The sequence below is a fragment of the Lutra lutra genome, chromosome 4 (assembly GCF_902655055.1).
Source record: "Lutra lutra chromosome 4, mLutLut1.2, whole genome shotgun sequence".
NCBI classification, from domain to species: domain Eukaryota; kingdom Metazoa; phylum Chordata; class Mammalia; order Carnivora; family Mustelidae; genus Lutra; species Lutra lutra.
Window position 1 is genome coordinate 2,515,487 of NC_062281.1, and position 27,043 is coordinate 2,542,529.

Here is a 27,043-nt window from a genome sequence, read left to right on the forward strand (position 1 = left end):
AGCAGGTGGAGGACCACGTGCGTGGGCAGAGCAGAGTGAGCCGGCGTGGGCTGGCAGCACCCATCGGACCCCAGGGGCCGGGGAGCCCAGGGCCTGGAGGGCGGCACACTCAGGAGGGAAGGGAGTAACTCCTGATCCAGGAAGTGCTGAGGCCAGAACGGGAGCCAAGGGGCCCCAGGCCAGAGGGAAAGAAGCCACATGAAGGCCTAGAGCTTGAGTCTGGGACCCCTGCCCCGCACTCCAAGCTACTTGAGGCTGGACCCCTTGTGCTCAGCGGGTTTAAACATCCCGAGAGGAAGTCGGGTGGACAGATGGGGCCATTGCGCTCCTGGGGGAGGGTCCTCTGGAGGGAAACTTGTCTGCCCAGCACCTGCTGTCAGTACCCCAGTCTCCCCCACTCCACGTCCAAGAAGGGCCAAGCTCCCAAGAGCCCATGTTGAAGCAACCTCAGCAGGGAGCCCAGGAAAAACAGGGGGCCTCACAGAGGAGGTGGGCTGGGGCAAGGGGTCTCTGAGAGCAAATAGGGGAGAGCAAGGAGTTTCTTTAGGAAAGCATGGGTGTGGTGGGAGGGGATCGGGTGCTAAAAAAATTATTTATGGCACTTGTTGAAAAGGGTGGGACGGATTTCCTCCCATCACAACGGGCGCAGGGACCAGCGCTCTGGGGTCACTCTGGGCTCAGCGTGGGAGGATGAGGAAACTGATGGATGCGGAAGGCTGTCAGAGGTGGAGGATGGGGGCTTCTTGCTAAAACTGGATGTCACAGGAGGGCGCAGATGGGCCCTGGAGAAGGTTCTGGAACCTGCCCAAGCAGAGAATGTCAAGGGCAATCCAGGGGAAGGCGTCGCATCAAGTCTGGGAGGTTGACCTGGTTGCAGCTGGGAGTAGGGAGGGGGTGGGGGTAGAGGGATCGGGCCTGGGTAGCGGGTCAGGGGCTCGGCTGCTAGACCTCCCCCCCACCCCACCCACCCCCCACCCTCGTAAGTCCCCTCCTCTCTGGGGCAGTAACAGCATCCCCTGGTGTGGCCCCCAGCAGGAGTGGAGCTGGAGGGAAGTCTGCAGAGGTGTGAGGTGGGAGCGAGCTGGCGCTCTCCCCCAGCTGCCGCCTCCAGGTGGGTGATGGTGTCAGCACCCCGAGGTTGCCCAGGGTCCCCTCCCCAAACGCCTTCTGAGCTGGGAGGGCTGCGGGGTGGGGACTGCTGCAGGGATGCCTGGGCTGAGACCTGCCTGAGCCCACAGCGCCATCTGCCGGCCACACGGCAAGGCCGAAGCAGGCGCCTCCCCCAGGCCCCACCTGCCTGCTCCCTACCCCGGGGAGGAGGGGCACGACCGTCCGCAGGCCTCCCCTGCACCCGGGGTGGAGATCCTGGCTCCACCACTGACCGACGTGTGACCTCCGGCCCGGTCCCCACCCTCTCTGAGCTGCATCCCCATCCAGGGTGGTGAGCACACCCAGCTATGTGAGGCGGACGCCGGGGCTGGGCGCCCCTGTCAGGCAGACGCAGTGTCCCTGGTGGGATGGGGCTCCCTAATTTCTGGCAGGTTGGGGTAGGGGGAGACCGGCATGTGGCAGGACCCAGCCAAGGGGTCTTTGTGTCTTGCCATTTGCATGGTGAGGGGTTGGGAGAGGGGGACAAATGTCAGATTCCAGGTCTCAGTCACTGACCCTCCCTGCGTCCCCTGGAGTATAAGTGGGTCCACAGAGGAGACTCCCACCCCCGGTACGATGTTAGAATTTCCTGGCCCTCCAGCCTCCCCCGAACCCTGGAGAGACAGGAGCGCCCCACCCCTGAAAACCTCCATTTTACCTGCCCAGGACTTGCCTGAAGTTCTCCCCCCAGAAACGAGGTCACAGAAAACCCACCTCACCATCGACCAGGGCACTGCAGGAACCTAAAAGGCCCAACAGGGCCCTGGGAAGGTCAGGGCCAGAACCTGTGAGGCCCCAGGGCTTGTCCCCTTCTCTGTCTCTTCCCTTCTGCCTGCCCTAAAGGGAGGGATGGGCAGCCCTCAGGGGGCTCCCCTCCCAACCCCAAGGTCTCACTCTTGGCCCCAATTCCAAATTCCCAAGTGGAGGAGAGACCGGTTGGACCCTCTTACCCAGTCGTCCTGGCAAATATCTGAAAAGGACCTCTCCAAAGAACAAGGGCGCCCCGTGTGATACTGTGGGTGTCCGTGGAGGACGGTCTCCCCCAGCGAGGTTGACTTCACGCTGCCAGGATGACATGGAGCCCAGCAGAGACACGGGGTGGGTCCCTGCAGGTAGGTCCCTAGCATCACGTGACCACTAGGGCACCGTGAAATCTAGTCCAATACTCAGGAAGTGATAAGTTTGGGGTAGTAGCACCTGTTTTTAATATAATGCATGTAACTGCGAGCTTCTGCGGCTTTCTTTAACAGCCAACTCTCCACATTCCTGAAAACTTAGGAACAGTCAGGAGAGCCATTTGGGGGCCGTCCCAGCACAACACCTCTGGCCAAGGCCACCGGGCAGAAAGGTCCCCAGGATATACCCCAGAGGCACTGGAGGACGAGCCTCAGAGAAGGGGTGCTCCCCCAAACCCCTGTTCTGGCAGCTTGGCAGGATCTGGCTTTCTGGATCCTCCTTCACAAATGAGCATCTGGGAGCTCTAAGCCGGCCCCCTCGGCGCGCTGGGACAGAGGAACTCAAGCTGGGGCTTTCCGGCAAACAGGGGTGCAGACCGTCCATTTCAGAGCCACCCGAGGACCGGCTTCACCTCTGAGCCTTGGGGGGAATCACAGTCCCCACCGCGTGGGCTTGCGGTCAGGTGTAGGACTCCAGGTGATGAGCTCAGAGAATGCCAGGGACCCGGGGAGCCCTCGATAAGCCATTGTCCTCACTCACCTCGCCCTCTGCGGGCCATCTCCCCCAGCCCCTGCCACTGGCTGCAAATCCAGACACCCTTCCCACGGGAGCGTTGTGGGGTCCGACCCCAGTCGGATCCGGCAAAGGCGTCCACAATGCGCAGTGGCTGGGCTGAGCTGGGCACCTGCCCTGCACCAAGCACGGCTCCCAGAAAAGCAGTTTGAACGTCAAAAGCACCCAGGGGAGGGTGGGCATCGCCAGCCCCCCGTTTAGAAAGAGGTCGCGGCTTCAGGGAAGTCATCCAGCCAGCGGCCCCGCAGCTGGAATTTGAAGCCCGGGGGTACGCAGTGGCTGTCTGCTGTCTGTGAGACACAGGGCTGTTTCCAGAAGGCAGGGCTGCCTGCACCGTGTGGCCGCAGGGGCTGGAGCCCAGGGCTTGCTGGGCATTGGGAGATGCTCATGGGGCTGCAGGTAGATGGCCCAGCCACAGGTCCCGGCCCCAGCACTCCCTTGTCCCTGCAACAGCCTCACCCGCAGTCCCCCACCTATAGGGTCTCCAGCAGCCGAGTGTGGGGACAAGGGACCATGCTGGGACCTGCTTTCTCTGCAACCTTGCAACTGAACTATGGCCCCATGTGATGGGGGGGGATCATAAAGAACCTAATTCTGCCACTTTTCCCTGGTACAGAACATGTATCTGTCACCTACTGCTGTGTAACAGATGACCCCAAAAAATGCATCAGGAACACACACACACTGTGCCCAGGTCAGTGTCCAGTTCCACACCTCTGGCCTGGGAAAGGGCCATGAGCACTGGAACCATTGTGACCTCGGGCTGAGATCAGGGCCGCCTGGGGTGGGGGAGGGGGAGACACAGAGATAGGGCAGCCCTACCTGGCGTGAGGACAGAACTGGAGGGTGGGTTCTCCAAACCGCACCCCAACATGGACGGGCAGCACTCGGAAAAGCCACACAGCCACACCACGGATGATAGGATGTCATCGACCACGTCCCAGAACCCCAGGTCAGCCCAGCACCAGGCTGGGACACATGGGAACCCAGAAGGGGACGCCCAATGCCCTACTTCCCACAGGTACCCTGGCTTCTCCATCTTTCAGAAGAGCGCCTCCCTGCGGGGCAGCAAGGGGCACCCCCGGGACGCATCTGGGGCTGAGCTCCAGGCCCTGAGCCAGGAAAAGAGGTGTCCCTGTAGCCAGGAACAGCGCGGGGGGTGGAGGGGAGGTGGGCGGCGGCTTTGGGTCGAGCCCCACCTGGCAGCCCTTGACTTGGTGGAGGGGGACTGGGAGGGAGGAGGCGTCCAAAGGTGGCGCGGCTGTTGGCTGCTTGTGAGGCTGGCAGTGTGTCACCATCCATGTCCACATATGCTCGCTGCAGGAGTGGGTGAGGGGACAAAGGGACAGATGGACAGACCCTTCCCGGCGCCTCCGCTTCTTATCTGCAGAATGGGCAGCCGCACAACGGCCCGCGTCCCAGCAAAGACGCAGCGCGCCCCGAGCAAGGCTGCTACAGCAGGGCAGGGGCTGGCCGGGGCAGAGCCGGGGCTGGCAGGCTCCCTCCCCTGCCACCTCAGACCCCCAGGGCGCCCTCCCCGGGGCGGGGGGGCAGGGGGGAGCCTGGGGCAGCCCAACTCTCCAGACTGTCCCTGGGCGGGTCCTGGAGCAGGATTCCCGTGTGTGATGCCCATGGTGGCGGGCTGTTCCAGAAGGAGCAGCCTCGTACCTGCTTTGAACTCGGTTATTTTGGTCTGCACACAGTTGTCTCCATGTGTGTGTTGTCAGGCCCGTCTCCTCCTCTGCCACATCTTGGATCACTTCGAAGGCGAGAAAACGCTCCCCTCTGCGGCTGTTTGCCTGACTCTGCTTCTGTCGTTTCTCTGTATTTAAAAATATATTCAGTTTTGGTCGTCACAGGGCTAGATGCCGTTTTAGGGCAAGATATGGGCCAAGAGCTGGTGGGTGACACTGAGCAGCCGAGTTCCCTCCCGGGTGCAGAGGGGAGCTCCAGCCCTTGGTGACATGCCCACAGAGGTAACACCAGCCAGCCTCCGTTGGGAAGGCCACACGTTCTGGGAGTGGCAAGGAAGTGGCTGGTTTTCTGAGAGGGGGTGGGAAGGTTCAAGCGTGCACTGAGCCACGCCAGCCAGGATCCACGGTTGGGGCTCAGGCTGGGTCTGAACCAGCATCGTCCCACAGAGGCTGTGTGTCCTGGGACACAGATCGCTGAACCTCTCTGTGTCTGAGCACCCTCGGGGTTATGGTGTGAGGACAGTATGGAGTGTGACGAGGTGGGGTGGAGGGTCCGAAGTGAGGTGGTGAGGGGGGCACCCATCCCCCTCCGGCAGGACGTTCTGTGCCGCTGGGGATGGTGCTCCGCACCACCGGACACCTTCGTCTGGACGTCGCTCACTCCAGCCACCCAGCACCCCCACACTGGGCACCTGTCGGACAGCCTCACCCCAGCGGCACCCCAACGGCCGAGGATCCCGGACCAGGCTGTCTGACATGGCCCCACACCTTGTCCAAACCCTGTCCCTGCTCGATTTCTCCATCTCACTGTCCCCAGCTGGCGCAGGACAGAGTCTGTCCTTCCCCTCTGCCTCAGGACACGAGCACAATGAGGGAAGGGCCTTCTGTGCGTGTTGTTCAGATGAACCCCTGGGGCCTAGAGCAGTGCCTGGCACGCCGCAGGCCTTTAATAAGTCCTCACTGAGGGAAGGAAGGTGGGAAGGGATGAGGAGGGCCCGGGAACCGCAGAGATGGCCAAGGCCTCTACGCCAACACCTTGTAAGCGCGGTCATCCCAGCACGTGCCCCGGACACAGGAGCTTTCCGAGGACCGTCTGGCTCAGCGCAGACATGTGACATCTCTGGCAACCCCGGGAGTGTCCCCTGCTTGGCCACCTGGTCCCTGGTTCCCCAAGAGGCAGACGGTGGGGAGGGTCCTCAGTTTGGGCACGGCTATGGGATGGAGTGAGCACGAACGCCATCTGGGAAGGGAGCTGGAGGAGGCCAGGCTGCCAGGAACGGCTCCAGGAGCACGGGAGGAGGCGGGTCTCGCTGTGCAGAAGGCCCCCCAAGGCAGTGCATCTCAGCCTCGCCCGCTCACTCGCGCCTTCTGTCCACCTTCACTGGCAGCCTGCCTGGGACGTTCTGGGGACCGGGGGACAACCAACGCAACCCCAGGGATACCTGGGAAGGAAGAGGGCCAGCGGCTGGTCAGCAGTGACACCAGGGAGCAGGGGCAGCCAGGGAGGGCCCTCAGTCAGCTGGGGAGTCGGGGGAGGCACCCCCAGGATGCTCTTTCCAGGTCAAGAAGGCTGAAGGGTGGGCCTCTGTGCATCGCCCTGAAAGGGACAGGGAGAGAGGAGAAAGGACCCACGCTCTGGGCAGCGGGCCCAGGAGAGCAAAGGCCGACCAATAAGTGGAATGAGCTTGGACAACTGGAACTTGACAAGGGCGCAGTGAGGGAGAGAGCTGGGGGGCAGTCATGGGGCTTTTCCAGAGAGGAGAATGGGCTGCTGCTTTGATACATCGCTCTTCTGGTCTTCCCGATACCTGGTGCACACCTGCCTGGTGTGTCGGGCGCTGTTGTAGGTGTTGGGGAATACAACTGGAGACAAGACATTAAGATCCCTGCCCTTGGGGCTACCTTCCGGTGGGGCAGACGGCCCACAAACAGTGGATGCAATAAAGTAAGTTATATACGGTTACAAGTTTAAAAGTGATGGGGGAAAAATTGAGGGGGGTAGGGGTAGAAAGGAGAGTGGGGTCAGGCTGCTGTTTTAAATAAGTTCATCTAGGGGGTGACCATTGAGCCAAGACTCGAAGGAGGCAAGAAACTGAGCCAAGCAGCTCTCTGGAGGAAGGTTGTTCCCCAGACCGAAGGGTCAGACTGAAGGGTACGAAGGTCCTGAGGTAGAAACATGCCTGGCGGTCTGAGGATCAGCAGGAGCTCAGTGTGACTGTGATGGGGTAAGCAAGAGAAAGCAGAAGGAAACGAGACCAGAGAGAGGGTGAAATTATTTCTGTTCTTAGAGATCTTGCTTTTTTTTGGTTATGGTATAATTTATGTAGAGTAAAATTCACTCTCTTTAGTGGATAATTCTGAACGTTTTGACAAAGTCATACAATTGTGAATCTACTACCACAAGCAAGATAGGAAACAGGCCTTTCTTCCCCAGAATCCCCCCGTCCCCTTTGTCGTCCGCCCTCCCCCAACTCCCCATCCTCAGAGGCCACTATTCTGTTTTCTGTTTCATTGACCTTCCTCAGAAAGCCATCAAGATGGGCTCGAGAGCGTGGCTTTCCCGGCTTGGTTTCTCTCACGTGGCTTGATGAGTCTAAGAACCGCCCACGCTGTTGCGTTTCTCAGGGATTCCTTTCTTTCTGTTGCTGATCGTGTTCCCGTGGATGCAACACAGTTTCCTTACGCACTTATCCACTCACCAAAGAACCTGTGCATTTCTTCAGTTTGGGGTTCTTCCACACAGAGCCATTACCAACGCTCGCATGCAGATTTTGCGTGAAAGTAGGTTGTGACTTCTAGGGGTGGAGGGGCAGAGTCGGGTTCAGCCTGCTCAGAAAGTCAGAAAGCACCCCGCCCACTTTCTGCACTGGCTGCGCCGGCTCACAGCCTCAGCAGCTCTCTGCGAGAGGTCCAGGGACCCCACAGCCTCACCAGCCCTTGGTATTTTCAGGCTTTTCCCCAGTTTTAGCCGCTCTGGTAGATGTGTAGCAATATCCCACTTTGGTGTCCACTTGTTTCCTTCGTGAAGAATGATGTGGGGCACTTGCTGTGTGCTTCTTGGCCATCTGTGTGTCTCCTTTGGTGGGATGTCTGCTCACATCTTCCTTCTGGATTTTGTTAGACTGTGTTTGTGTCTGAGTTTATATTTTGTTCCATGAGTTATTTATGTATTCTGGATACGGATCTTTATGAGATAGGGGATTTGCAAATACTCCCTCCAAGTACACAGCTTATCTGTTCATTTTTTTTCTAGATGTCTTTCAAGAAGTTCTTAATTTCGATGAAATCCAACTTAATAATTTTTCTTCTATGGATTGTGCTTTTGGTGTAACATCTAAGAAATCGTTGTCTAACCCAAGATCGCAAAGATTTTCTCCTACATTTTCTTCTAGAAGTTTGGATCCCAGGTTTTACTTTTAGGTCTGCAATCTATCCTGAGTTAATTTTTGTACGGAGTGTGAAGTATAAATTGGGGGCATTTTTGCATGTGTACATGCAATTATTGCACACCATTTGTTGAATACATTTTCTTAATTGAATTCTTTTGCACTTTTATCAAAAATCAGTTGGCCTTGGGGCGGCTGGCTTGTTCAGTGGGTAAAGCGTGCAACTCTTGATCTCAGGGTCATGAATTCAAGCCCCACATTGGGTGTGGAGCCTACTTTAAAAAATTAAATTAAATTAATACAGCTAAGTTTTTTAAAAAGTCAGTTAGCCTTGTACATGTGACTCTTTTTCTGGACTTTTTGCATTGAATATTTAGATACATTTTTACAAAACTGACATCTTAATAATATTAAGTCTACTGATCCATGATCGTGGTATATCTCTCCACTTATTAAAGTTGTCTTTATCTCTTTCATTGCTATTTTACATTTTACACTTCATAGACCTCACAACTACTTGTTAGACAGTGTACCTAAATATCTCATGATCTTGAATGCTACTGTATATGGTACCTTTTTATTTTCAAGTCCCAGCAGCTCATAGTGTAGAGAAATATGACTGATTTTACTTCTGCAAATTTACTGGACTCACTGTTCAGTTCTGGTAGGTTTTGGTAGGTTCTTTGGAATTTTCTAAGTAGGTGATAACATCCTCTATAAGTAGAGATAGCTCATTTCTTCCTTTCCAGTCTGCACACTTTTAATTTCTTTTCTTACCTGTTTGTACTGACTGAGCCCTCAGTACCATATTGAATAGAAATGGTGAAAACAGATGTCCTTCCCTCATTCCCAATGATGTGGGGAAAACATTCAGTCTTTCACCATTAAGTATATTAGCTACAGGATTCTTGTAGATGTTTTTAATCAGGTTAAGGAAATTCCTTTAATTCTTGTTTTTATTGCATACAGATGTTGCATTTTGTCACATCCTTTCTCTGCATCTACCGAGATGATCATAGTATTTTCTTCTTTCATCTACCAATATGGTAAGTTACACGGACTGATTTTCAGTTGTTCAACCAGCCTTGCCGGCCCAGGATAAGGCACACTTGGTCATGGTAGATATGCATATCTGTATGTTTTGGATTCATATGTTAAGGAAGTTGTGGTGTCTTTCTTTGGTTTTAGTATCAGGGGACTAATGCTCACCTCACTGAATGAGTCAGGAAGTGTTCCCTTTTTAATTTTCTGGAAGAGTTGTGTGGTATTGTTATCATTTCTTCCTTAAATGCCTGGTAGAGTTGAAGAGTAAAGCCACCTGGGCCTAAAGTTTTCTTTGTGGGAAGGTCTTCAACTACAGATTCAATGTTTTTAACAGACAAATGTCTATTCTAGTTATTCAATTCTTCTTGATTGAGCTTTGGTATTTTATGGCTAAGGAATTCACTTAATCTGAGTTGTCAAATTTATTGGCACCAAGTTGTTCATAATATTCTCTCATTATTCTTTTAATGTCTGTAGGATCTTTAATGATGTACCTATTCTCACTCTTTATATTAAAAATTTATATCTTTTTTTGCCCTAATAAAGCCTGATAGAAGTTTATAAAATGTATGTATCTTCTCAAAGAGCTGACTTTTGGTTTCATTGATTTTCTCATTGTTGTTCTGTTTGTACTTCACTGATTTCTCCTCTACTTTCTATTATTTTCTTTTTTGGGGCGTAATTTGCCCCTTTTCCCCTACTCTCTCAAATGGAAACTTAGGTCATTGATTTCAGACCTCTATTCTTTTCTAATACTATAAGTTTTAATGCTATAAAGTTCCCTCAAAGCACTGCTTTAGCTACACCCCATGCATTTTTATATGTTGTGTTTTCATTTTCTTTTAGTTCAAAATATTTTTTACTTTCTCTTTTATTTTCTTCTTGACACACGTATTATTTTAAATTATTGCTTAGTTTTCAAAATATTTGGGGATTTCCCATCTAACTTTCTGTTATTGATTTCTAATTTCATTCTATTGTGGTCAAACAGTATGCTTTGTTTGATCTGAATCTTTTAAACTTATTGAGACTATTTTATGGCTCAGAATATCATCTATTGTAGATGTTGCACGTGCACTTGAAGAGAATGTGTGTTCTTCCATTGTTAGATGGAGAGTTTTGTAAATGCCAATTAGATTACATTAGGTAAGAGTATTATTTAAATCTTTTATATCCTTAATAATTATGTCTTCTTATTCTATCAATTATTGACAGAGATGCTGAAAACTTCAACTATGATTCAACTATTCAACTATTTCTCCCTTTGGTTCTATCTTTTTTGCTTTATATATTATGAAGTTCTGTTATTAGGTGCATGAACATTTAGAATTTTAAGTCATCTTGATGAGTGATCCCTTTATCATTATGAGCTGATTCTCTTTATCCCTGGTTATATTATTCACTCAAAAATATACTTTTTCTGATATTAATATAGCCTCTTCTGTTTTCTTTTTGATTATTGTTAACATGATGTACCTTTTTCATCCTTTATTTTTCATTGATTTTTGTCTATTATATTTCAAGTGTATTTCTTATAGGCAGCATATATTTGGGTGTTGATTTTTTACTCAATTTGACAGTCTCTGCTATTTGATTGAGATATTTAAATCCCTTGCATTTAATGTGACTATTGATATGATTCGGTTTTAATCTATCATCTGGCAATTTGTTTTCATTTTGTTTCTTCTCTTCTTTTTTCTATTTTTCCTCTTTGCCTGTATATCTTTTGTTGGCTTATTAGCTATATATATTTTTGTTTTACTCTCTGATTTTTCAGTGATGGCTTAGGGCTTATGGTTTACAGATTTACTATATCACAGCCTACCCTCAAGTGATATTATGCCACTTTACTTATAGTATAAGATTCTTATAATATTTTATTTCCATTTCCCTCTCCTGGCCTTCATGGTATTATTGACATATATTTTACTTCTACATTTGCTGTAGGTCCTACAAAGCATTGTTATTTTTACTTTAAACTTGAAAATAAGAAAAAATACTTTACATTCACCTACGTACTTACCATTTCCACTGTTCTCTATTCTTCTGTGTATTTCCATATTTCCATCTGGTGTTATTCTCCTTCTGCCTGACAGATTTCCTCAAACGTTTCTTATAGTGCAGATCTGCTGGTTACAAATTCTTTCAGCTTCAGTGTGTATGATAAAGGTTTGGCTATATCATCAGTTTTTAAATTTTTTTTTTCTCTGAGTATAAGATTCTAGTTTGCCATGTTTGTTTGTTTGTTTGTTTGTTTGTTTTCTCTTAGTGCTTTAAAATGTTGCTCCATGTCTCCAATGATTGCATTATTTCTTTTTTTTTTTTTGAGATTTTTTTTTTAATCTTTTATTTAACAAAGAGAGACAGACAAAGAGGGAACACAGCAGGGCAGAGGGAGAGGGAGAATCAGGCTCCCCATAGAGCAAGGAGCCCAAAACAGGGCTCAATCCCAGGACCCCGGGATCATGACCTCAGCCGAAGGCAGATGCTTAATGACTGAGCTACCCAGGTGCACTGCTTGCATTATTTCTGACTAGAACTATACTCTGGCTCTTATCTTTATACCTTCGTATATAATGTGTCTTTTTTTTTCTCTGACTTTCCTCTGGCTTTTTTTCTTAAAATTTTTCTTAGCGTTGGCTTTAGGCAATTTTATTTTAATGTTATTTGGTTTAGTTTTCTTTATGTTTCCTTCACTTGAGGTTCATTGAGTTTCTTGGATATGTGGGATTCTTAGTTTTTATTAGTTTAGAGACTTCAGGTATTATTTCCTCAAATACTGTTTTCTATCTCCCTTTCTTCTTCTGTGAGAATTTACATTACATATACACTATGCCCTTTGAGGTTGTTCTATAATTCACTGATTGCTATATTCCATTTTTTCCAGTCTTTTTTCTATTTGTGTCCCATTTGGGGGTAGTTTCTGCTGTGGTATCTTCAAGTTCACTAATCTTTGCTTCTACTGTGTCTAATATGCTGTTAAACTTATCCAGTGTCTGTTTAATCTCAAATGTTGTATTCTTCACCTTGTTCACGTTTTCCATGTCTCTCCTTTGCATGCTTCTGTCTTAACCTACCATGTTGAACATGTGGAATATTGTTACAATAACATTTAATGTCCTTGTCTACTAATTCTATCATTTGTGTCATTTCTGTGTTGCTTTTTATCAATTATTTTTTTTCTCCTACTTAGGGGTCATAATTTCTTGCTGCCATGTGTGCCTGGTAATTTTTTATTCAGTGTGAACAGGACAAAAATCATCAACTAATTCTATAGATACATTATGTGGTATATTAGAAGATGGTTCATTTCTTTTTTTACCTATTAATTTGTTCTACCACATAAGAAATGTATGTCAGATCATGTCATTCAAAACACTCAGGTTTCTCACTGCATTCAGGAAAAACCCTAAAGTCCTGAAGATGATGAAGACAACACCAGTGCTTCCCTCCAAGATGGAGCAACAAGGACAAGGTTCCTCCTTCTGCCTTAAACAACTCAAAAATTGGGGGAAAAAATATACAATCCCACTAATATCAGACATTAGATATCCATATATCTTTAGTTATATCCTTAGTGGCTAGAATGAACACACCGTGCCCGTGGTCAGTACTCAGGAACTGGGAACTGTGAGTGAACAAGAAATGAGGTCCTGCAGCAGGTAGAGCAGAACCCACTCCTGCCAGGGAGGTCCAAGGGGAAGTTGTGAGACAAACAACTTGGGCACTACCCCAAAAATAAAGGATGCCTCCTTTTTTGCCCCACTCTGACAATGAACACAGTCTGAAGGAGTCCTGCCCCCATATTTTCCAAAGAAGAGGTGAGGGAGAGGAAGTAGTAAAGGAAACTCATGGGCTGATGTCCTCCCTTGCCCCTGCCACACAGCTCTTCTTGGTGTCTCCATCATGCACACATAATTGTTCTCAAACACCAGGATGATGGGACCTGGGATACAGAGGGGGTTCTGGTCCAGTGCACCCATCTTCATGGCTCCTGCTCCCACCTGCTCTGCAGCTCTTAGGCCTCCCTCAAAGACCCCTTCAGTGGCATCTGGGTAGCCAGGGCAGTCTTGTGTGTGGTCCTGAAAAGACTGGCTCCTCCAAGTCGGTGTAAGAGCTGGATCTGGGGATGCCATACCCTGAGCCCTCCAGGTCTTGCCAGTCATGTCTTTGCCACCAACACTTGCTAGAGGTCAGTCCGTTCCAGGCCCACAGGCAATGCTGCCTACTTAACAACATCCCTGAGGCCTCCAGACTCCTTCCCTACTCCCCCTTTGGAGTTTATTCAGACCATTGAACAGAAAGGCGGACACACAGAAGGATATTGCCAAGCCTGATCCTGACCAACATGGTTCTCAGTGTCTACTGGGCTTGCATTTGTGAATGCAAACAAAGGTGCCCAGATACACCCTGGACCTCTTTTCCATTTCAGAATCTTCTCCCCCATCTCCAGATCCATGAAGGACCTATCTTACATGAAGGTACCTGCCCACAGGGACAGACAGGCACACCCCACCACCATCCTGCTCTGCAAGTCACAGAGCAGCCAGGCTGCTCTGGTGCCCAAGGAGCACAAGATGTTCATGGAGGAAGCCTACAATGCAGGTGATCACCAGCCCTGGGACTCTGGCAGGGTGGAGATGGGGTGGTCAGGTTCAGCAGACCCCATCAGGTCCCTCCACTCAAAAAGTCCTGGGGATGAGGACCAGAAGGAATACACACCCCTGGGATCTTGGGGATGTCAAGGATCTTGTGGACATAGTGAGACTTTTAGCAGAGAGCCCTACACACCCTTCTTGGCCTCTTCATGCCTCCTGAGGCACCATCTAAAGGCTAAAAAAAATCCTCCCTCCCTCCCACTTCACCTTCCACCTTCTTCCCACACTTCTTCATGCCTTAGGACCTCCGTCTAGGCCTAACCCTCTCACAGGAATCCTTTCCCCCTCATTCAAAGGATGACTTGCTTTCATTCTTCTAGGCAAAGTTAAATTGCCACCTCCCTTGAGTAGCCAGTCCTGAATGTCCCTCCATCTTTGTAGGGATGTATTGCCCCTCCCCTCTCTGTGTGCCCAGGGCTTTTTATAGAACTACAGAACCAGAGTCCACTGATAGTGGGTAGGACTCCCATGGCCTGGAGGCTCCTTCAGAACTGAGCTAGGTGCTGACTCCTCTTTGAGCCCTCACTCACAGCCCTGTGATGACCCAGAAGGAACATCATTGAATGTTGAATGACTAGTTGGAGTGTGAAGAGGTAAATGAATGAATAGATAGAGGGACAGAAGGATGGATGGCTAATTTGAGTGGATGTGTGATGGATGGATGGATAAATTTATGAATGGATGGGTGTATGGACAGGTAGATAAATTTGTGAGCGAATGGATGACAGACGGATAGATGGATACATTTATTAATGCATGGATTGATGGGTGAGCATAAGGATGGACAGACAGGTGGATGGATAAATGAACTGATGGACAAACAGACATATGGGTGAATGTGTGAGTGGATGGATAGATGAATCAATGGGTAGGCAGATGATAGACGACTGGATAAATGAATGCATGAAAAAGTGGTTGAATCAATGAATGGATGGAAATATGCCTGGGTGTATAAAGGTGTGAAGCCTTCATGCATTCCTGCTTATTATCCTATTGCAAACTCCAGGAGGACTGTTTGGATAGTCAGGAATTCCCAATGTGTTCAGTTCTTCAGTCCTCACTTTCAGATCATTCTTTCCCATTCCTGGCCCTACTCCTTCCCTTCCCACTTATCCCTGATGGCACAATGTAATCTTCCCACAGCACATTAACCCGCACACCGTTATCTATCTTCTTTAGCCGTTTGTTTCAAGATGCTCTGGGACCTGAATAGTTCAGACCCTCTCCGCTTGAAGTACATCATCAAGAAGATCAAGAACATGGCTTATGGGGCCCCCAACCTGGTGCTGGAAACGATCCATGACTACTTTGTAGACAACCCTGAGGTGGGAATTGCTTGAGCCATTGGAGGGACTGCATGGGGAGTAAAGGGGAGGGCCAGACCCCAGGCCAGTTCAAATCTTGGCTCTTTGGTAAAGCTAAATGATTTGGGGCAAGTTGATGTCCTCATATGTCCAATAGGCTGAGTGGGGAGGGAGGAAGGTGGACCAATATGAGGGTTCTGAGGGTGTGGTCACCCTCAGAATAGCCTCATGGAATAGAAGCTATGATCCCCATAAATAAGAAAACAATCTTGGGAAAGGGATGTGATCTGCCTTAAGTCACAGAACAATTAAGTGGCAGAGACAAATAAATGGATGGATGGAAGGATGGATGGATGGATGGATGGTTGGATTGTTGGTTGGATGGTTGGATGTATAAGTAGGTGGGTGGGTAGATGGACAGATAAATGGATAGCTGGTTGTATAAATGGATGGATGGATGAGTATGTGGATAGATGGGTGGATGGATGAATGGGTGGATGGATGGATGGATGGATGGATGGATGGATGGATGGAGAGGTGGGTAGGTGGATGGTTGAATAGATGTTTGGATGGGTTGATGGGTGGATAGTTGGGTGGGTGGACGGATGGATGGATGGATGGGTGGATGGATGTTTGGATAGGTTGGTAGATAGATGGATAGATAATTAGGGGGAAGATCTAATTAACTTTTAATGAATGGGTGAATGAATGAATGAATGAATGAATGAACTGACTATAGAGGCAGAATGCTTTTAAAATCCCATAGCAGGGACGCCTGGGTGGCTCAGGTGATTGAGCACCTGCCTTTGGCTCAGGTGATGATCCCAGGGTCCTGAGATCAAGCCCCACATCAGGTTCTCTGCTCAGCCAGGAGCCTGCTTCTCCTTCTCCCCTTGCTCTTCCCTACCCCACTTGTGTGCTCTCATGTGTGTGTTCTCTCTCTCTTTCTCTCAAATAAATTAATAAAATCTTTTAAATTTTTTTAAAAATAAGAAAATAAAATCCCATAGCAGTTCCTAAGGACAGAGACACTTTTATTCGTCTGTCTTTGTAAAACCTAGTTCAGGGCCTGCATATAGTGAATGTTCACTAAATTGTTATTGGACAAATGGCCAAGTGCATCCACTGTGATCCTCTCCCTCTGGCCTCCGCAGCCTCCCCACACCTAGGCTTTCACTGGCGCCATTCCCCATGTGACCAGACCCAACTTGTCTCTGAATCTCTGCCCACTCTGCCACCCACAGATCTCCTCCCGACACAAGTTCCGGCTGTTCCACGTCCTGGAGGCAGTCATTGAATCCAGTGACTCCCTGGAGGAGGCCTGGGAGAAATCGTTCATGCAGCTGGCCCTGGAGAACATGACCAAGTCCACGGTGTGCCTCCCATCCCAGCAAATAGGCTACTTCTGGGAATGCAGGCTGCTGCCCTCAGCATCCAAACAATGGTGGGGGTGCCTGACCCTGTGGTTGACCAAGCAATTTCTGTCCTTCTCGTTTTCTTACCACCAGCCCCTTCAGAGGGACAATCTCATGTGCTCGCTTTACAGTTGAGAAAGATGAGATTCGGAGATATCATTGCTTGTCTGAGCCTACAGGGCCCAAAAATGGAGGAGCTGAATGTCAGCTGCGGTTTAGTGCCCTTTCCTGGAAGTCTCTGCCGTGGGTCCCCCCACCACCACCTGTTTTACCATTCCCATGCCTGCTTCCTACACCCAGACTCTGGAAGCCCTCCTATGAGCCCCACCCATTCTCCAGGTTTAAGTCAGCCTCTGCTGCCACTTTCTGGGTCCCACCTGCTGGAGACCGCACCTCTCCTCCCCGTTCCACCTCAGGATGCAGTCCGGGTCCCCAGGACCTTCCCCCAGGTCTGTCAATGGCCTCAGGGACTTCAGATCCCAGGACTTGCAGAGGGCTGCAGGACAAGCAGAGCCTACCGACATCTGGGGTGGCCTGGCTCAGCCTCCCTTCAGGTGGACAAGAGCCCCTTGGAGGCAGGGTGACACCTGTTTCTGCACACGCCGCTGCCCACTGCCAGCTCTCCAGTGCAGCCCAGTGCGAGCACTTCTATATGTAGCACGAGCTGGTCCAGGACTCAGAGGGGAGAGCAGGCATGTCCTCACCCAGGTCCCAGCCAACTGAGCATGTCTGCTGGTGTCTTGGTATCCACAGCCCCATCTGGGACCCCCCCGTAGCCCATCCCAGCCAGGGACAGCGTCTCAGAGACCCCAAGCCTTCCTCTTTCCTGGCTCACTCTCCTGCTTTGGAGACACACTCTCCAGCAGCTTCTTGAGAACGTGTGTTTGGGAAGTACAGCTTGAGACCAGGCATTTCTGGAAATCTGTCTGTCCTGGATCATCCCGGACTCTGTGTGGGAGACTGTGGACGGAAACATCTGAAATGAAGTCAGGACAGTCAGGGTGGTTCCCAAGGCCACGCGGGAGGTGGATCTCATCCGCGCCCACACCTGGATGAGTGTGCACTTCAGGCCGAGCTGACCGCAAACGGCCACATTGTGTTGCATTTCCCAGAAGGAGGCTGAACACCAACCTAACAACCAGCATAGTGGCGCAGCCTGTGTAGCTCAATGCCGATTAGTTTTGCCGACACCGATCGTAATTCTTTCAAACGGCTTCAATAAGCCTGTGGCTTTTGTCCGTACAGACTCTCTCTCCTCCTCCAGTCCAAGCACGTTTCCGTTTCCTGTTGAAATGGGATTGGGGGTGGGGGGGTTCCTTTGGGATTCCCAGACCCCAAATAAACTTTTGGTTTGCTTTGCAGCTCAGTACTTTCCCGTTCGACAAGATCATTGTCGTGTTGGTAACGGTGTCCCGTGGTGGTCTCGCTGCCCCGATGCAGCCATAGAGACTCAAAGCCGGTTGTCAGGCCTTTGTTAGACCTTTGTCCGCCCACACCTTCCTGCTGACGGACGTGCCTTCTTCCTTGTGTCTGCACGCCCTATAGCTCCCCAAGGACGCCTCGCTCTGGGTCTGTCCCTCACCACCATGCCTTCCAGCCCTGCCTCCTGCAGTCTGGCTGCTTGGGCCCTTTGCTTCTGGAACATTCCTCACTTAATTCACTCATGGTCTCACCCCCTGGGTTCCTCGAGCCCCCAAGGCTCCAGGGACACCTAACACACCGGTGCGGGCTACTCCGTGGTCCCCAGTGTTCTCATTGGCATTTCCAGGTCTGGTCCTCGTGCCTTCGACTCTCCCTCGATCTTGATTTTGTCCCCAGAATGTTCCTTTTCGCATCATGCTGTTTATAGCATTTGTGGTTGTAATACCTCCGCTTATCTCTCAGGATGTTAAAGACAACAGCTTCTCTTGAAGTTTTCATCTCTCCGTTTGGCCGGCATTTCCTCCAACGAGCTGTTTTCTGAGTTTCGTGGGGTGTGTGGTGGTGGTTTCTGTCTCCCACACCCGAGGCTTCTCCAGTGTGGCTGTCTGCCCATGGTTAGCGCGGAGAGGGAGCGCGCTCTCTCTCAGGGTCCACTGTAGCTACCAGTGAGCCCACAGCAGCCCGGCGCCTCTGCTGACCTCTGTGGCTTTTGTCCTGGGCTGCCCAGATTTCCCAGAGAAGACCATAACACACTGTCCGGCCAGGGCGGGGGGCTCCCGGGCAGCAGCACGGTGGAGGGCCTGGCTTCCCGCCACAGACCGTCGCCTGCCCCCTCCAGAGGCCGAGCCTCCAGACTTTCCTGGGTCCTGCATGTGTGCGGAGTGGGCACAGCACCGGGCACCTGACCCCCTCTTGAACCGCCGCACCCTCTCTGAGCCCCTGGCTGCAGAGGTCTGGGAGACGTGCCCCCCTGCGAGTCTCCCAGCAACGGCGGACCCGGCCCCATGGCTCGTGCTCAGCCCTGTTACCTCTCACTCATCGGCTCTCCAGCTCTCAGAACGTGGCTGCTGTTTTCCTTTTTAAATCATCTCCTAAATGTCATTGTGTTGAGGTGTTATTTTGAAAGAGCAAAATCAGCTTCAATCCACCACCTTAATGAGAAAGCCCTTGTATGGAAACTTGGAGTAAATTATAAACGGCGATGATTTCATACGAGGATTCCAGCAGCATCACCGGGCGTTCAGGGAGGGACCGTGGACCTCCTTCACTTCCAGATGCCACCAAACGCAGGACGGGCCCCTGGCCTCAGCCCAGGGCTGACCCTGGGGCCCTGCCCTCACCCCAGCAGCCACAGCAACACCACACGGTGTTTCCCACCCGGAACCGGAGACGAGAGGAACCTGAAACTACCAGATGTGGCCGCACGGAGCCTGGCTCCTCTGTGCCCAGCCTCTGCCTCACCAAACCAGGGTGGGCCTCTGCCCCCAGCAGCCGACACCCCGACTCCTCGAACACAGAAGCCTAGACTGAATGGGCTCTGACTTCACGGGGATAAGGAATCACAGGCCATGACATTGTCCCCAGCTGCCGGGCGCCCAGGACAAAAGGCGACTCTGACAGGCTTCAGGGTGCTTCTCCTGAGTGCGGACCTGGGAGTGGGCTTTGAAACGGGACTAGATGTGGACAGAGAGGTGGGCGGGGACAGCACTCCAGGCTCAGAAGCAAGAAGCACCGTGGGCTTCTGGAACAGTAGGAGGACCCAGGGTGTTGAGAGTCACAGGAAGCCCTCAGCCCTAGGGGTAGCGCCTGCCCTTCACCTGCCAACTGTATACATTGGGCTATCCTGGCCCTCGTTTCCTAGCCAAAAACTGCCCACCCACCAAACCCGACCATGTGTATGAAATGCCAAAGCTTTGCCCAGATGCCCACTCTTCCTTTCTGTCCCCCGCCCTCCAGGAGCTGGAAGAGGCATACCAGGACGCAGCCAGCAACGTGTTGCTGGCCATCTGTAGGCACTCGTGGCGGGTGGTGGCCCGGCACCTGGAGACCAAGGTCCTGACGGGCGTCTTCCCACACCGCAGCCTCCTCTATGTGATGGGCATCCTGACCTCTACTGGTATGTCCTGCCCTAGGGGCCTGAGGTACCTCCGGCCTCGCCTTGGCCACTCTCTGCAGCCCCCCCGGGTCCCCAGGGCAGTGGCTGGGTTAGACAAGAAGGGAGCATAGCAAGACTGTTGCCCCAGGGGGTTCACACACGGAGCCAGGCATCACATGCCCAACAGGGAAGTGTGTCCCTATGGGGGAGATGGGCAGTGGTCCAAGTGCCCTCCAAAGCCCCCGGCCCCATGGCCTGCCCAGGCCACATCAGGACTCCCATTGAAGGAGACCCCGGCCAGCCAGCTGTGCTGCCGGCCCCCGCTGGCCCATGCTCCTACAGTAAGCATTTCCACAGTGGCCGGGACAGAAGCAGAACAGAGCAAGGCGGCTTCGGGAGGTGGTCCAGGATGGATGTGGGGCCTGCGCACTGCCACACAGTCCTGCCACTGAGGCAGACAGGCGCTCCTCCTCACTAGCGGACAAGGAAGCCAAGCTCACACAGTCAGTGTGACGAGCCCAGAGCCACCCAGGAGCACATCACAGGCTGTGGCATCTAGGACCAGTGTTTCCACAGCAGGCACTGCCCCTGAGCCGTGGGCAGGGACACCCTGGAGAGTGGGGTCTCTGATGACTCTGAGGGGGGCCCACAGGGAGTGGTCTTGCCAGGGAGAGTGTTTAGGTAATGCAAAACAACCAACTCTGGTTCCCAGGGAGCCAGGCTCCCTGCCCTCAGGAGCTCATGGCCTCACGAGGGAGGCCAGCACCAGGCTACATTTAGGCTCTGCTCACTCGCAAGTGTGAGCTAAACACGCTGCTGCCCCCAGAAGGTACTGAGCCGCTCTTGTGGCAATCAGGGAGGGCTTCCGAAGGAGGACGCAGCCAAGCCTGAGCCATGCTTTGAGGAATGTGTAGGAATTTGAGGAGGGAATGGTGTGTGTAGACCTCAGGGCTTTTAGTGAGGAGTTGGGGCCATGAGAGGAAATGGATATAGTGACCCCACCATCTACAGGGGGGCCGGGCCCAGCGGGAGAGGCCTCAGAGGCTGAGCTTGGGAGTTTGGGCTCTGAGGCTGGGAGGAGGCAGGTCCCAGCTTAACTGGGCCTCATACACCCTGCCAGGGACTGGCAAGCTGGGCAGAGGTCCCTCTGTGCCCAGGTGAGTTCTGAGACCCCCAGGGCCATCCCCAAAGCAGCCCTCCCTCTGAGGTTGAGTTTCCAAAGTTCTAAAAAAGCTTTCCATTCTCACAACACCTCCCTCTCTGGGTGTCACTCCCCCCGACCCCGAGAGGATTCTAGCACATTCCAAATGGCCAAGCCTGGAGGGACTCCTCCATTCACCATCAGAGAGCCTGAGGCCCTGAGAGGCAACATGGGCCACCTCGGATCACAGAGCAAGGGTGACAGGGCCACAGAGTACCAGCTATCCAGACCTTGAGCCCGAGCCCAGCTCACTGCCCTCACAAAGCCAGGACAAACAGAGGCAAGACTTGTCCTGACTCAGTCCAGTGCCCAAGGGCTGGAGGAGAAGGAGCCTGAGATCCAGCCTCCATGTGGATGTCAGACCTGGCCTCCAGCAATGCCCTTCTATCCCACAGAGGCAATCTTCAACCAGGGAGACAAGGCTTGTTGGGAAGAGCACCTGGCCCAGGTAGGGATGAGGCCCAGGCACAAGGGCCTCCTGCGGGGATGATGGGGACAACGGGGGAGCCAAGCACCTGCTCGCCCTGGGAAGTGGGGGTGGGGGAGGGGAAGGAGAGAGAAGCCCCACCGTGACAGATGAGCAAACTGGCTTGGAGGGAAGGGACTCCTGAGGCGAGTCCCTGGAGGAGTTGGGAGTTGAACCTTGGTCTCTAGACGCCAGGTGCGAGCAGGTGTCGGCAGACAAAGCCCTTCCTCCCCACCTGGATGCTGGATTCACAAGCAAGGGGCCAGAGCGCATGTGGAGACCAGATCCGAGACCAGGGAGGGAGGAAGCAGGCCAGAGTGGACAGAGCCACCACAGCCAAGGAGTGGTGTCATGCAAGCCTCCTCTGACCACAAGCCCATGTGAGGGGCTCCTGTGGCTGGGAGAAGGGACAGGGGCCACCTGGCAGACCTAGGTCTGAGTCCAGATTTAACCAACCACAGCTGTGTGACCTGGGCAGCCTACTTTGCCTCTCTGTTCCTTAGTTTCCTGGTCTGTCCAGTGGGGATAAAAATACCTCGCTCAAATATTCATTGTGAGGACTACAGGACATAATCCACACAAAGTGCTTGTCACCGTGCTTGATACACGGGAGGCCTTTAAATGCTGGTTAACATTTCCAGTTACGAATAATAGTGGCAGCGGTCACTGTCACAAGTGGCATCTGGTAGATATAATAGCAGGGCTGCAGGAATACGAGTAATTAATAGGAAAATAAGAAAGAAAATCACTAAGGATAGAGAAGTCTTGAACAACATAATTAACCAAATTGATTTAATTGACGTTTCTTTCAAATGCAAATAGAACATTCACCAAGACAGGTCGTTTGCTGGGCCATATATCAAGTTTCAATAAACTTAAAAAAACTGAAATCAAACAGAGTACACTATTTGACCAGAATGTAGATCAGAGATCAGTAGGAAAAATGTATGTGGAAAAACTCCAACTATTCGGAAATTAGACAGTACACTTCTAAACGACCCATGGGTCAAAGAAGTCGCAAGAGAAAGTAGAAAACACCTTGAACTGAACAATCATGAAAACACAATGTGTGAGAACTCGTGGGGTTCGACATAAAGCAACCTCAGAAGGAAATTTGTTTTAATGCCTATGTTAAAAAAGAACGATATAAAATCTATTATCTAAAAAGCTTTCCAAAAAGGTACAAATTGAACACAAAGTAAGTAAGAAGGAAGGAAATAATAAAATCTAGAGTACAAATCAAGGAAATTTTTTAAAGCAACAAAACAATAGTGAAAAAACCCAATAGTAAGTTATTCAAAAACTTTGATAAAATGATAAGCTCTTTGACAGCCTGACCCAAAAAAGTTAAAAACACAAAATGCCACTCTCAAGACAAAAAAAAATATTACTGCACATCTGTTAGGCATGGGACGGCAATAATAAAATATGATCCCAATAAATTAAGCATTTTCGATTGCATAGACAAAGTCCCTGAAAAACACAAACTACCAAACTAACACAAGAAGAAACAAAAAATCTAAATAGTCTTGTATCAGAGAAATTGGAATCGTAATTATAAACCTTCTCACAAAAAAAGCTCCAGGCCCAGATACTTCATGGGTTAATTCCATTACATAATTAAGAAATAAATACTATCAATTCTCTACGAATTCTCTCAGGAAAGAGGAGAAGCAGGAACACACCCCAAATCACGTTATGAGGACAGAACAAACCTAATACCAAAGCCAGACAAAGACATTACGGAACACTATAAACACCCGTCATGAAGATAAAGTCAAATTCCTTAATAAAATATACACAAAATGAATCCAGCAAAATACAAAAAAAAGACAATACACCACGATGAAGGGGGGTTTACTCCAGGGACATGAGGTCAAATTAACATGTGAACAGCAGTAAGTGCCGTTCAATGCATTCACAGAATAAAGTACAGAAATTATCGTCTTCTCAGTTAAGGAAAAGCATTTGACCACGGGCAACATCCACTGGTAATTTGATGTGTGTTTTCCCACCAAGTGATTCTCCAGTTCTTAGTGGACCCTGACTGGGTGTCCTCTCAGCTCTGACATGACCTGGAGATGGCATCAAACCCCACAGGTGGAAGGCTCCGTCCCATAAGAAAGACAGCCCCACCTCAGATGCCAACTGCAAGTCCAGCTTGTGACTTTTCTTCTGACCCACCAGCTACAGATCAGAGGTTCCCCCACCCCTCTTCCCCTGCCATGGGTTTGATTCATTTGCTAGAGTGGCTCACAGAACTCAGAGAACATCTCATTCCTGGATCACGGGTTTATTGTAAGAGCAGCTAACCCAGGAGCAGCCAGACAGCAGCGGCCCCCAGGGCCTGGCGTGGGGAAGGGTGCCAAGATCCCATGCTCTCTCTGGGCCTGCCACTCTCCCCATACCTGCACCAACATGGAAGCTCTTGGCCCCCAGTCCTGTCGCGTATTTATGGAGGCTTCATTACTAGGCATGACTGAGGAATTGTTGGGCATTGGTAATGACGTCAATAATCATCCCCCTCTCCTCCCTGAAGGTTGACAATAGGACTGAAAGTTCCAACCCTCTAATCATGGTCAGCTTCCCTGGCCGCCAGCCCCCACCTTATGGCTATCGACCTACAGGCTCTCCAAAAGTGACCACATCAGCTTCAACTCAGTTGTGGTTTTAGAGGCTTTTGTGAAAACGAAAGACACCTTTATCTTTCTTACCACTTAGGAAGTCCCAAGGGCTTTAGGGGCTCTGCCAGAAATGGGACAAGAGCAAATATGTATCTCCTATTATAAATCACAATATCATAATCATAATGGCCCTCAAAGTAGGAGTAGAAAGAAATTGATCTCTCTGGAGAAACTTGAGCTAAAGATGACCAATGAGCACTTTCCTACAGAAAACCACAAGGAGGCAGAGCTCCCACCCCTGCATTCCTGGTGCACATTGCCCTGAAGTTTCTAACCAGCGTAAGAAGGTCAGAAAAGGTGGGGAATGACATATGGGGAACGACATACACACGGCTTGCAGCGGAAAAATTAAAACTGACTTTCTTGGCAGACAATGTGGTTGTATATACAGAAAACCTTACAGAAGCTTTAAAAACACTACAACTAGTAGAAATCAGCAAGATCTCAAAATATAAGATCAATATGTAGAAGTCTACTCAATGTCTATAGACCAGCAATAAAAAATAACAGTGACCTAGTGACATTAAAAACATGAAAGACACAAAGACACAGGTACCAAAATGTCCGCAGGGGCCTCACCAAACAGTATAGAAAGCAGTTAAAGACGAGCCTATGCAAGTGGAGATATGGGATGTTCATGGGTAAGAAAGCTCAGCAGCGGTAAGATGTCAATTCTCCCAAAATCAGTTGATCAGTGTAAGACCTATCAACCTACAAAACTTTAAATTGTCATTAAATGAAAGTTTTAAATAAAAATTAAATAACGTTTTACTTCAAATAGTTAATTTTAAATAAAAATTAAAATTTTACACGGAAATTGCAAAGGACCTAGAATAGCCAAAACAATCCTGGAAAAGGGAGAAAGTTACAAGAATCATAGCACCTGATTTCGAGATTTACCATTGTTTAAAAAATTTTTGAGTAAATGTAAAATTCTGTTTGCTTTATTCAGTGAATCATGAATTGGGCAACCTCCCATCTGGTGTGTAGAAGGGGGCTGCAAAGTCGTGCTCACATGGGAGTATTTATAGGCAGAAGAGGTGGGGGCCAGGGAGGAACAGGGTACGGCACCTTTCCTTGGGGGCTGGCAGGGGTCTACCAGGCATCTACCTCGCCCCTGCTGACCGGGAGATCCCAGAGTGACCACAGGTCACAGGCACAAGTGAGTCCGTGTGGGGCTTCTTGTGACTCTCTCTTAACGGTGGTCCCCTTTGGGTCAGACTCACGGCTTAATGAGAGGTGTGGTCAGAAGCCAAGGCATTCACAAAACCCCCACAATGACTGTGAGGTTCCTGCCGCCTCTGTCTACCCCGGGAGTGTGACACTCCCAGGTCATGGCATGTCTTGGGGAGGTCATTGGCTTGGTGATCCGTGGCCCACCCTAGGGTTGTTGCTGTGACTATTACGAGCAAGGTAATTCTAAGAAGCTGGTGGAGGGGTCATCAAGGGTCCCACGATCTCCCCGTGCAGGGAGTGCCTGCATCGCTGGGGACAGTGGGAGGTACACCCCAAGGGGGAAACATGTTCTCCAACAGTTTCTTTGTCACTGTGAGGGCAGGGGTCTTGCAGCAGGGGAAGTCTTTGACCCATCCAGAAAACAGTGTCGGGTAGCAAGGACGCGTCAATTACCCATGACACGTGGTGGTGGACAAGGTTCACGCACAGGTGCTCAGAGCACCTGCACACGGGGTCTGAGTTCCGTGACTCTCAACTGACTCAGTGTTTCTCTGCGGCAGACTCCCCTCCCGTGAGTTCCTTCTGCTTTCCCCACCCGAGCCCCATCTCACACAGCAGCGCTGCTCATCCCCCGCGTCCTGGGGCTCTCCTCGCTGGGCGGAGATCGTAACACGGGGGATGAGCAGCACTGCCCTGGGAGATGGGGCTCGGGTGGGGAAAGCAGAAGGATCTCACGGGAGGGGAGTCTGCCGCAGAGAAACACTGAGTCAGTTGAGAGTCACAAAACTTGGGACCCCATGTGCAGTTTGCAAATAAGCGTCATTTCCTAGGGTGACATCTGCCAAGGCTTCTCCTCACTTGGCAGCCCCGGCGGGAGCCGTTGGACATCTTGTTGGGAGCTGAGTGCAGCAGGTGGCTGCCCCCGTCCTACAGATGCACGATTTCCCAGGGATGCAGGGATGTTTCACGCTCGGGGGGGGGGGGCACTTGGGACAAATAAAAAGGGGCCTCAGGGAGCCTTTGGGGCATAACTGCCCAGGCATCTTGCCGACTGTTCCAAGTCAGTGCCAATAGGTATCGGGCTGCTGGGGTCCAGGGACACTGGAAGAGACTGAACAAAGTCCACCATCTTTTTTGAAGGGGGAAAGGACAGAGGGAGAGAGAAACTTAAGCAGGGTCCATGCCCAGCATAGAGCCTGACGCAGGGCTCGGTCTCACGACCCTGAGATCACGACCTGAACCAAAATCAAGAATCTGACGCTCAACTGACTGAGACACCCGGGCAAACCCAATGTCCGCCATTTTGAATAGTGAAGCCCCGTGAGTCTGGTGGAACCAGGAGCAGAAGGGAGTCTGGGTTCGGAACAACCAGGAAAGAGAGAACAACGATCTTGTTAGTGCATCTCAGTCCTGGACAAACCAACATCCTGCCCATTAGGTTTCTGGACCAGCAAGATGGCCTGTTCCAGGGCTGGTGCAGGGAACGATCAGCCCTCGGGGCCATCAGGTCTTTCTCCTGTTGGCATGAGGCCTTGCTGGGCTCAGTGGGTGTTGAGGCAATTGGGGAAGAAACATAGTTACGTCTATGTGAGTCCTTATA

The 27,043-nt window shown here is 50.9% G+C and overlaps 1 protein-coding gene across 2 annotated transcripts in view; it reads left to right on the top strand.

Annotated features, from left to right (window-relative positions):
• Positions 1–3,706: 3,706 nt before the first annotated feature.
• Positions 3,707–27,043, top strand: part of LOC125098108 (maestro heat-like repeat family member 5) — a 68,885-nt gene continuing 45,548 nt past the window's right edge. For both annotated transcript variants that reach the window (XM_047726545.1, XM_047726546.1), the window contains exons 1-6: positions 3,707–3,919; positions 13,455–13,627; positions 14,860–15,005; positions 16,229–16,357; positions 19,778–19,937; positions 21,513–21,565. In XM_047726545.1, the coding sequence (XP_047582501.1) occupies positions 3,771–3,919; positions 13,455–13,627; positions 14,860–15,005; positions 16,229–16,357; positions 19,778–19,937; positions 21,513–21,565 (810 nt within the window). In that variant the 5' untranslated portion in view covers positions 3,707–3,770. The remainder of the gene's footprint in view (positions 3,920–13,454; positions 13,628–14,859; positions 15,006–16,228; positions 16,358–19,777; positions 19,938–21,512; positions 21,566–27,043) is intronic.